This window comes from Terrapene carolina, unplaced genomic scaffold, assembly GCF_002925995.2.
Source record: "Terrapene carolina triunguis isolate 2854851 unplaced genomic scaffold, T_m_triunguis-2.0 Scaffold21, whole genome shotgun sequence".
Taxonomy (NCBI): domain Eukaryota; kingdom Metazoa; phylum Chordata; order Testudines; family Emydidae; genus Terrapene; species Terrapene triunguis.
The window spans coordinates 2709938-2721975 of NW_020664372.1; the positions used below are offsets into that span (position 1 = coordinate 2709938).

The following is a 12038-nucleotide window of genomic DNA, read 5'->3' on the forward strand; positions in this document are numbered from 1 at the left end:
ACTCTAAATGGGCTATTAGCTATAAAGGGGTGGGGGTTCAGGAGACACTGCTGCTGTGACTTAAGTGACTAACTCTAGGAGAGGATTCACCACTGTGAATCCTGATGAGAAATGGGCACCTAGTTATCTTTGAGGGGTGGGGTGTAGGCCAACCCCTCTCTTCAGCATTTCCTATTGGCTAGCTTAGGTCCAGCAGTCCAAAGAAGGTTCATGGCTGAGAATTCTAGAGACAGGTACCTTGCTACAGCCCAGAGTAAGGTGTGTAACTGCCTTTGAAGAATGGGTCTGAGACCCCAACCTTTGCCTCAGCACTTCTTACTGTCTACCTTAGGTAGCTCCCTGCTCATCTTGATGGCTTCTGTGAACCCCTTTCTTAGGCACCTAACTCTCTCCACAAAATGCATGGGGAGCCTGAGTGTCTAACTTGGGACTGAGGATTCAACTGGGTGACAGGCTAGGAGTTCAGTGTTGCAACATCTAACTGACCTTTTAGCCCTTAGTGCTCGGAAGCAGGGGGGGAAGAGGACACGGATTAGTGTTAGTACGTGGCAGGGGAGGAGGCAGAAGAGAACATTTCCTCCTCCCTTGTGCCTGGGCTACTGCTGGGTCCTAGCAACTCACCAATTTTACACTTATTTTTCTCAACCTTTTCGGCCACACTAATCAGGGAAATCCTGATCTTGAAAGTGAGGATTTTCCAAAAATACCACTCAACTTTGTTTAAAGAATCTTTCAATCCTCTCCTGTCACTGGACAGTAAAAACATTTCAATTTGAAGTGTAAGATTGTTGCATTGGTGTAACTGTAACAGCATAATTTAGACCTTGTACTTCTGCAGACTCCTCCTGAGTGGAACTGTACCAATACTCTACCAACGCGATCAGAAATATTAGAAGTAATATTCAGAGGACCAGGTGATTAAGAAAACAGAAACTAAGGGCTGGTCTATACTTAGCCGCTAGTTCGGCGGCTGGAAATCGAACTTCCTGGTTCGATTTATCGCGTCTGGTCTGGACGCGATAAATCGAACCAGGAAGTGCTCGCCGTCGACTGCGGTACTCCAGCTCAACGAGAGGAGTACCGCGGAGTTGACGGGAAGCCTGCCTGCCGCGTGTGGACCGCGTCTGAACCGCGGTAAGTTCGAAGTAAGGTATGTCGAATTCAGCTACGTTATTCACGTAGCTGAATTTGCGTACCTTACTTCGACTTGGGGGGTAAGTGTAGACCAAGCCTAAGATTTGCATACAGTACAATAATTTACTTTATCAAATCGCTACAAGTCACTGTCCTTTGATTTCCCACTTCTGGTACAATAATGAACTGCTGCTGGGAATGTTCCTTCATTTTACATGAGTATTTATTTTCACCTGCAAGATGAAAACATTGAAATATTTGTTTTAAAAACTATTACAAACACTTGGGTGCGCAAGAGATGAAATAAAAATGCAAATAGTTTTAAAATTATTAAAAAATATCTTTTAAAAGTAAATTTAAAAGTTGTATGAAATCTCAGAATTTACAAATTTCCTCTTCAAACACAAAATACAAAATAGGTAACACTTGAATTATTTATTAGATGCTTGAATGCAGCTATTTTTTCAGCTTCTTCTTCTTTTTCTCTGGTTCACTGTTAGTGCTCAGCTCTGTAGTCTGATTTGGAACATCACTTCCCAGTATCTATCACAAAGGGAGAAAAAATATCAGAAGAAGGTTAAAGCAAACATTTAGTTTTTGCTTTCTTGTCAAAAATATCAATAATGGGAGAGGAAATGGCTCTAAAACAATTAACAAAAGTTACATGCAAGTATGTATGCAGACCTCATCTGACATTTCAGTGAAATGAGTATCTCTGACAGCAGGTATCAAGATAAAAGTCTAAGTCAACATATAAATGTCATGATGTTGCTACAGCAAATCACAATGCAAAGTGAGGTGGTGTTGGGATTTTGTGGTTCCCAATGAGTCAGATGCTGGGCAGAATCAAGGGACTTCAATTCGATGCGATGCAATGCGATTCGATTTGATTCAATTCAACAAGGCTTTATTCAATGTGCACAAAGGGAGAGCCCCGGTACAAAAATCAGACAGAGTCCCTCCAGCAAGGAGCCCCTCCCATTGTTATTTTATAGCACATGGCACTTACATAACACAAACCTCTAACCAATCAAATTTAACCTTTCCATATACGGATTTGTTCATCACATGCTCATAGTTCTCCACTCCACATGCTGAGCTTACCCCTCCTCCCCCTGGCCTTCTCTAAAATGTTCCTAGGGAAGGGTGAGCCACAGCATGCTTCCCTATGCATAAGCACCCTGCAAACAACATTTTATCCAAAATGAACACAAGCATACCCTCCAGTGGAAATTATTAAGAACAAGGATAAAGACTAGGACTAAAAGTAATTATAAATAAAGTCTTGTATTGGCAGAGTTCAAAGATCAGGATAATCTAATATTTTAGAAACAGATTCATCATTTTCCTAAAATAATCCAAAACATAAATGATTATATACTCAGGAATGGAAAAAGACTCCAATTAACATTTACTTATATTGTTTTTAATTCACATTTGTCTACTATTTATTACTTAAATCTCTAAAAATTGTTAATAGCTGAATGCAAATACACAAGGTGGTCTCAGAGCTCCTGTCATGTAAAATTTGTCAGCTAGCCTGAGGTACAAAGAGGTGGAATACAGGTGTCTTAGATGCAGGGGGGGGAAGAGGCCAAGATCTATAGTCTTGATGCTAACTGCTAGTACTAGCTTATAGTTTACAACATGGTATTTCTATATGAAATACTTATGAAATTTATTCTAGGCAAAGATAGCTGGGCATATACAGAAGTTGCTGTGAAAAGGAACAGCCATTTCTGTATCAAGTTTATGATTCTTAGTAAACCAATAGTTGCATGAGCTAAAACTTGTCATTTTGCCCATAGAATTTTAAATTGAGAAACATAGTACTACGTAAATATAATGTTAATCTGGAAAAAGACCCTCAAACTAATGTCAACAGGCATGTTAACTGCATCTCTTTTAGAGAGTCAATTACAAGTTTATGGTCTGTGGGCTGGAGCTTTGAAGTTCAAGTCATATATTACTTCTGATCCACCAGTGGAATTTCCACTGGTGAGAAAAGGTACTTTGTGGAAGTGAAATTTACTTTAGAACCCCTTCTTCTTAAATATCTTCATTTTAAAAATATATGGCTCCTGCAGCATGTAGAAGCCACTGTTTAAAAAAAAACCAAACCAAACCAATGTCACTGAAGTCAGATTTGTTTTTGTTAAAAGCAGATGTGACTTGTGTTACTGCAATCTCCTAATAAAAAGAAATAATGACTTTTTAAAAGTTAAATATGAAGTTTACTATGCAATAGTTTTAAGACAACTGAATTATATTTGCATTGTAAAGCCTGTGCCTTACCTTGGGTTCTACCAGTGCCATACGAATTTTCTGGTGTTGGATGTTGGAAGCATCTAACATGATGTTCACTTTAACCTTGTCAAATGTATAAAACGTTGTGTTTCCCACTGTAAGCGAAGGTACCTGGAATGTGTCAATATTTTTAACTGTTTTTTTCAACATGGAACTTTATATCTGAATACTTGAGGCTTACAATTCATCCCCAACATCTTAGATCTCTTATTTTTGCTACCAACTATATATTTTCCCAGTTTATAACAGACACCATTCAAAACTCCTAATGCTCATACAAACTACATGCATCAAAGAAGTTTCCCTGTAGTTTTAATATTTCTTAAAGACAAGCCTAAAAATATGCTAATTAAGAGAACACTGACTGTCCAAAGTAACTAAATTAAAAAAAAAAAAAAAAAAAAAATCAAAAGTGAGTTCAAAATAATTATGCTGTAGCTGGATTTCATTAAGAATTAATGAATGCTGTTCTCCCTCAGAACCTTCTGTATTTAAAAACTTGCACACAAGGAGTATGAAGATGAATTGCTGTTACTACCGATTAGTTTATAACTTTAAGTATACAATCTCTTATGCTAATTCCCTGCATCTAACTACCGGAATACTGCTTTTAGATTGTGCCCCATTATCAAATGAAAAACCAAAATAAGAATAAAATCCCCTTAAATATTGTACCTCATCATTGTAATTGAGGTTTGGCTTTGGTTTGTCTTTTTCTTCAAAGAAGACAGTTCCTTCTAAGCCATATTTGGGGATTAGAACCACAATTGCATTCTTTCTTACAAATAAAATATACGCCTCTTCATTCACTACTCCTTTGTTTTTGAAGAACAACTGTAAGAGAGATGAATCATGAGGATAAAAACAAATGTTTAGACAATGAAAAGATTTACTAAAAACTGATATTATAATGGCTTGTTATGAAGACAATTATCAAACAATCACAAGTAAAGCATGTTCATACTATTCATTCGGACATTGTAATTAATGTATTAAAGTATCTGGCTATAGTTCATAACTTTTTGCTATTTAGCTGCTGTAGTGGGGTTCAGATAATCCTGGGCTCAATGTCAAGGTATTTTAAATTTAAAAATGTATTATTTATAAATTTTTTAAAAACACATTACAGTAGTATATATGGTATTTTTAAAAACAAAAGTAGTACCAGGGAGTCCTTTATTATCCTAGATAAAATTAAGATGTTCTTTAGAAGCAGAACTCTAATGTTGGAAACTTCTCTTTTCCAAAGAGACTATACTCAAGGCCCTTAACCATTCCTTACATGCTTCAGACTTGACTTGTATGTTATTGCCCTGCACAGTACACCAAAATATTACCTACAGAGATGTAGTTCTTATTACAAATGTTCACTCTTTCCTACAGTTTGAAAAGCATGACCCCATCTCAAAACTACTTACCTGGGTATGGAATGCAACTGATGCTCTTTGTGCGTACTGAGCCATTTTATGTCGGTAGTTGAGATTTTTACACAGGTCTGCTAGTTTATGTTTATCTGTAAGTTCTGGGTAAGTACTGTCTGCGCTTATAGCCACTGCCAATAGTCGATGTACTATTATATCAGCGTACCTGCGCGGATGAGATAAAAATCACTAACAGAAGTCTGAGCCAACATATCAGAATGTACTCATTTTTTGGAAGTTTCTGAATCTCATTTTATTTGTATGAATGAAATTACTCAAGTTTTTTTTTAAAAAGTTTATCCGAGACAAGGAACTTTATTGAACTGGTGTTATGGTTGTGCGCAGTCAATAAGCAACTCCATAAGAGGTCAATAAGCAACTCTATAAAAAGGACATCACTTTACTGAACAGAACTGTTCCCTGTGTGAATTCAAGATTATATTTGCTTATTTTAGTGACAAAAAAATCTGCTGCAGAGCCAGCACGGTGATGCAAGATTACTTTCTGAGTTCTACATCAACAACAGAATTCTTTACTATGTTCCACCTGCAGACTTTTTATTATTAGTGATGTGTAAACCAGAAACAGACTTTCAAATTCAAGGGGGAGTTTGCACACTGGCAGTTGAGCCATAGTTTTTTTCCCTTGTCAATTGAGCAAATTTAAATATAGAATTATTGATTCAGTGTGGAATGCCAATGCAATTTTTAACAATTTTCAGAGCATAACTGAACTCGATTATGTATGAAACTATAGTAGGACAATAACTTTTGCTTAACTCAAAAAGATAGCCAGTTTGGCTACTGACATATTATTCTTGGACTTTTAACAGCTCTACAATTTACCAACAAATTATAAATATGTATTCCACAGGAATTTCAATTATCTATATACAACACATTTGCCTTAAATATACATCTAGGAAGTAAAGATAAGCACAGGTAGTTTCCATAAAACTTAGATCCACCTGTATGTCAGGGAAATCGTAAAAATAAGCCCTATTTTAAAACATGTACATTGGAATTACCCTTTACATGCACACTTGGTTTTCACATCATATTCTCACTTAAGCCAATAGTAAGTTACTTGCTTCCCCGTGTAATGTACAGATGTGATGTTATTTACTAAGTTAATGTTAAATTAAGGCTACGTTTTATATATGTAAATTAATCCCTCCTAAAATATTTTACACTCAAATTCTGCAGCAGAGCTCCTACATGGTAATGATTAGCCAGATTCTGCTGCAGGTTCTGTTTGGCATGTCTCATCCTAAATGGAGATTAAAAAATGTGCTTTTATACAACAGAATCATATATTAAGGATATATTGCTTTCCACTTAAAATACAGAAATAGTCCTATTTTATGGAATGCATGACTGAAATCAGAATACTGAGCCTGATGTCATGGAAAAGAGTTACAGCAAACCTAGGAACAGAGGACTCAGACCAAGATTACAGGAGCACTGCACAAGTCATCCTTTTCAAATATAAATCAAAAGAACTACCATGAAATTTTGTTAATTATGAGGCACGATACAGTATGAAAAGTAGTTTTAATGCATTCATCACTCTCGCTTTTTTCCTTTGAAAGTTCCATAAAGTAAATTACCTTCTGATGGGTGAAGTAAAATGTGTATAAATAGGTGATGCTAAGCCATAGTGATGAAAATCATTATCCATTCCAGAGCAAAAGTAGACAGCTTGCATCATGCAGCGAGTGGCCAAGATTCGCAACAGCGTATTTAGATATGGGAATTCAGGAGATTCAGCTTTGTCTAAAGTGTCAGCGAGAGCCTTTGCTGAATCAGTCTTAATTTCCAAATTCTGTAAGAAAAAAAGGCCAGAGTTATTATATTATTGTCAAATCCTTAAAAATTTTCAAAGTCATATGCAGGAATTTAACAGCTTCATCTCAGCACTTCCAAACTTATCAGGTACGTGCTGCCCCACATACTGTATCTCAGTGATTCTCAAAGTTATTTGATTGTGCCCCCCTTCTTTGTGTCTGTAGTAGTTTACGATACCCCCTGGCCCTCAGCCAGCAGCCGCTGCTCTTTGGCCACTCCACTCTGAAGGCAGAGGAGAGAGCAGTGGCTGCTGGCCGGGCGCCCAGCTCTGAAGGCAGCAGCGCCGTCAGCATCAGCAGAGAAGGGTGACATAGTATGGTATTGCCATCCCTACTTCTCCCCTGCTGCAGGCGGCAGCGCTGCCTTCAGAGCTGGGTGCCCAACCAGCAGCTGCTGCTCTCCGGAACACCATACACAAAACGGAACACAATACACAAAATAATGGGTAGAAATGCAAGCTTGGAATTTAAGTGGCCCATTAGAAAGAAAGGTCTACACAGCAGAAAAGCAAACAATAGGCCTTTATTTAGAATTACTTTATTCTAAAACGTTAAAAACTTACCTTGGACTTCGCTGCCTTCACAAGGATGTCATAATTTGATGGAGGAGGAGCCGGGTGTTTCCGGAGCAAGGCATATTCTGAGAATTCCTCATGAATTTTTTTTGCTACGGAGATATTGGCAAGCAACATAAACTCTTCAACCATGGAATTAGTTTCTCTGTCAACAGGAAACATTTTGCACTGTTAGAAGAATATTTAAATTTTTGATTTGCTTAAGCACTCAATAAAGATGTCTTTTTACTACCTCTGACAAGATTCTAAAACTGAGCCTAGTAAACTAGCAATTTAGAACATTTATACAAACATAAGTAGACAACATTTTAAAATATGTAAAGACAAACCTATATATTTACACAGGTCCAAAAAGGAGGTGGAGACAGAAGCAAAAAGTTACACTAAATCAATCCTACAATTTATCTGGGGGGAAGAATGGGGAGAAAAATCACAATAAAAAGTCTGTAAATCAGATCAGCATGGCACTGGTTTATTCAGCACTTATTCAGAAGGGAAATGGCTGGATGAGCCACTTTACATTTTCTTAATATAATTGTTCTAATATTAAAGCACACTATACATAAAAGAACTCATCTGCACATATGTGCACCTATGCAAAATAAAGTTGAGAGGATCTAATGGAGTCCAAAAAAAAATTTGACTCAAAAGCTGGGCTGGGCTTAAAGGGAAAACAAAGAGCTGGCTGCACAGATAAGCTTGGTTCCCCTCTTCCCAAAAGTCCCTTGGTAGCACTATGTCCTACATTAACATAAAGTGTCTCGGGATCATTGTGCATGCATATAAATGCTGTGTGTCTGCTCAGATCTCTGTCTCCCAGTGTGCCCCACCCCATGCTCTGTCCTCCCTTGGCCCCCAAACTTCAGGTCCACTGTTTTCAACAGGCAGTGTTTGTCCTCATCACCAGGAGGGAGCTGGTAGGGATCCCTCTGCCTCATCCCCACGTGCTCCAGGATTCTGGGGAAGCGATTCTCCATTTGCTTCCTGTATGTGCAGCATGGAAGCTGGACTCTACCCTCTCATTCCCCTGCTCGCTGCCTTTCAGCTGGTACTGCCTCTGCCTTTCAGCTAGTGAACTGAGCTCTTATCTTTGTTCATCAACTGCTAGGTAGCCCCACAAGAGATTGAGAGGGAGTGCTGAGCCTGACATTATCACTAACGTTAAACACTCAGGATTTGAAAATTTTGTTCTAAGTTAGTAAAAAGTAAGATGTCAATTTGAAATATTACTAGGGACCCTCCCTGATTTACATACTTCATAGACTTGTTAGGAAATTCATAGAAATCATACAATCATCTAGGATTAACTGACCAAACTTAAGTGGACTCTACAAATGCACTATTCAATAAACAAAACAACTCCTCCCACCAGAAACCCATAACACATACTTAAGCTCTTTGGTCTGCAAATCAATAGGATCATGAGTTTCACTATCTATATGGAAACGAACTTCGGGTGAGGAAAGTGTTAAAGCCCTGAAAGACAATAAACAGAACAAAATAATCACGTATTACAGCAAAAAGTACTGGAAGGCTCAGTTTAAGTAATCTGAACAATTACACGGCTTGACTGTGATATAAGTCAAGCAAGTGCAACTCATTTCTATTAACAGGAGTTAGGGGTGCTTGACATCTCTGAGGATCAGTCCCTGAATTCCCAAACCAAAATTTTAATGTACTTCTATGGGTATGTCTACACTTCAATCTAGGGGTGTGATTTCCAACTCAAGGAGACATACTCGCGCTAGTGTGCTAAAGATAGGATGTAGCTACAGCAGTGGAAGGGGTTAGCAGCCCCAAGTGTGCGCCATCAGAGATGCTAGTACATAGTCGGGGCAGCTAACCCCTCCTACTGTGGCAAGCTAGCACAAGTATGTCTCCTCAAACTGGGAATTACACCCTCAGCTTGAAGTATACACATTCCTCTTGCAGGGATAAAGGAAAGTTAACATTCCTAAATACGCACCTACTTGAGATGACTGAATATTGTAAGATGAAAGCTGGAAACAAAAAACCCTCCTTTATAGGTTTCTTGTACGTTAAAGTATTTCAAGTGATACCTAGCAGTTCTGCTACAACTCAGGTTGTTTCAGTTTTAGTTAGAACCTCAATTCTCTAAGTGGTCTCCCCCCACACTATAGAAACTTTCTGGCATTCCTTTAACTCAAAAACAAGACTAAATAGTAAGTTTTGCAAAGTGGCTATGCTTTAAAATATAATTGGCTTGCTATACAAACCTTATTACAAATATCTATCGCAAACTTACAAAAGAAAATTAAAAGGTTAAATATAGTTGGAGAACTTAAAATAACTACCTTATATATAGTCTTTATTACTTTATAATGGCAATCTAACACTGATCTATGAAATGTTATATTGGCTGGTGCAGACTAACACCAAGCGGCATGATATAGTTGGACAGATTTAAAACAACTAAACAGATGAGACCATAACATTAAAACCAATTTGAACAAATTTACCCATTATCAATTCTTCTCTTCTTCAGAATTTTTGCTAATTTATTTAGTCCACGCAAACTAGTAGTAATATCATCTTTCATGCTTGCGGAATCAATTCTCATCTGTGCTTCAGCGTATGTAAGGGATGCCTTGAAAAGAAAAACAAACAATGTGACAATACCACATACAACTGAGTATTGAACAGCAAAATGTTCTTCCCTCTGTTGGAAATACAAGCCACAGTTCATTGTCAAAGTATGCTGAAAACCAGCACAAACAAGGAAATCATAATCCCAAGGATTACCACTCAACACTGAATTTACCTCATCATCCTCAAGTGTTCTGAGACTAACACAACAGAAAACACATATACAGATGTACACAATTTGGCTTTTACACTGTACTTTTTAATGTCTCAGAGACATGTGTTAGCCCTGATTTTCAGATGTGCTGGCCACTTGCAGCTCCCATTGATTGTACAAGAAGTTATGGGTGCTTGACATCTGAAAATCAGGCCCATTATTTACGTACTTTATGAACGTATATCAGGCCAAAAAGTATAGGAAGAGAAATGTAACCCCTTGTTTATTTGCCTTAAGACGTTGATTCAGGCAAGGCATTTATTTTGACTTTATTTAAAAAGTCATTTTCTAATTATAAAATGAAATAAAAACTTTAAGAAAAGGAGTAATGAAAAGAAGGAAAAACTCCTATATATGGAGTCCTTAGGACATTCAGTTTCCAATACAGTTTATCCAGGTTGTTTTTATAAGCATTAAAATAATATTTTGATACACATAACTAACCTTGGAATTAATAACACTCTTGGTAAATCTGGTTTTTAAAATTTCAGCATTGTGGTTCATTTCCCATATACATGAAAATGCAAACCTAAAAAAAAGAATCAACCAAAGTTAAAAACATGGAAAAGGCATCTGGAGCTACTTGGACAAGATCTAAATATGGATTAGGTACAAATACCTGTCCACGTTAGATCTCAAGGAGCATAAATTGGAGCTAAGCAACTCTGGAACCATATCAATCCTCTGTAAGACAAGGGATAAACAAACTATTTAGCAATACATACAGTTTTACCTAAATACGTGAGAGGCTTCTTTCCATCTCAAATCATATGACAATAAAATATTTAACAGCAAGAAAATATTGGTTCTAAGCTTTTATTAAATGGCTCTTCCAGCTGGCATTAATCTCATCATGAAAAATATAAAATAGTTTTTCAGTTTTATAAGAAAAAGGAATACACAACTTCAGAAGAAACTTATTGCTTCTGAGTGGGATCTGACAGGTGTCAGTTTTTGTAACAGCTCTTTCTACAGTAGCTATTATTGAAAAGAAATGGTGGTCCATAAGAAATATACCGCTGCAAGCAGGACAAAACAGATGGAGCTGAATTGGGCACAGACATCTGTGAAATGGAGTCTCTGTAGGCTACAAGAGATTCTGCAATGAGAAAAGCTAATCAGATGTTACTATATTGAATTGAGCAGACCCCACAGCTTTGACTATCTTGTTGCCTATGAATGCCACATCACTGTATTTACTTTAGGATTCCGTACTTGTGCCAGTTGTTCTGCTGTAACTACCAATTACTGTGTCATCTTTACTCTGGCTGACTGATGACCAGTAAGTGAAGGGACTATAACTCTGATCTTTAACAGTGATCTGCAAATTACAATGAGATTAATACCCCAGAGTCAGAAGTATGCAGAATACCTCTCTTAATCCTGCTATTTGGGACATACAGTATATGCAACATACTTCTAAAGTGATGTATTTCTTATTGTGATTTAGAGAAAACCTTTAGAATGATCTACAGTCCTGCTCTGTTGGCTGACTCCTGATACAGTGTGTGTTTACTTTAACACTTTATCCAAATTAAGTGCAGTCTAAAGGCCTCCCTTTTGTTCAGCTTGGAGATAATGATATGTCTCCATCTCCTCCAAATAAAATGTTAGCAACAACATTCCACTAAAACAAGAAAGCTCTATGAAAAGAACATTTACTTTTTCGCATAGATATACAGTTGTCCCTCTTTTTGCTGACTCTTGGTCCAAAGCGTTTCCTGGTCGAATAAAATGGCTGACGTCTGCAATATGTACACCAACCTTTGAAAGAAATAAAACATGACTTTCAGCATATCACATTGTATGCATTTTATGGATTGAAGCAGTGGTTCTTGAATTATCTTAAGCAGAGATTCACAATATGAAAGACCCTCTGTGTTTTTCATCTCTCCTCACAATCCCATTTCCCTGCAGCAACTACTGCGATTGAT

The 12038-nt window shown here is 37.3% G+C and overlaps 1 protein-coding gene across 1 annotated transcript in view; it reads right to left on the reverse strand.

Annotated features, from left to right (window-relative positions):
- Nucleotides 1-1267: 1267 nt before the first annotated feature.
- DIS3 (DIS3 homolog, exosome endoribonuclease and 3'-5' exoribonuclease) overlaps nt 1268-12038 on the reverse strand; it is a 27586-nt gene continuing 16815 nt past the window's right edge. Inside the window, exons 11-21 of the mRNA XM_024212035.3 lie at nt 11767-11868; nt 10724-10788; nt 10549-10633; nt 9764-9891; nt 8673-8759; nt 7272-7428; nt 6472-6686; nt 4860-5028; nt 4117-4275; nt 3430-3552; nt 1268-1677 (exon numbers count right to left, since the gene is read on the reverse strand). Coding sequence (XP_024067803.2) covers nt 1591-1677; nt 3430-3552; nt 4117-4275; nt 4860-5028; nt 6472-6686; nt 7272-7428; nt 8673-8759; nt 9764-9891; nt 10549-10633; nt 10724-10788; nt 11767-11868 — 1377 coding nt within the window. The 3' untranslated portion in view covers nt 1268-1590. The remainder of the gene's footprint in view (nt 1678-3429; nt 3553-4116; nt 4276-4859; nt 5029-6471; nt 6687-7271; nt 7429-8672; nt 8760-9763; nt 9892-10548; nt 10634-10723; nt 10789-11766; nt 11869-12038) is intronic.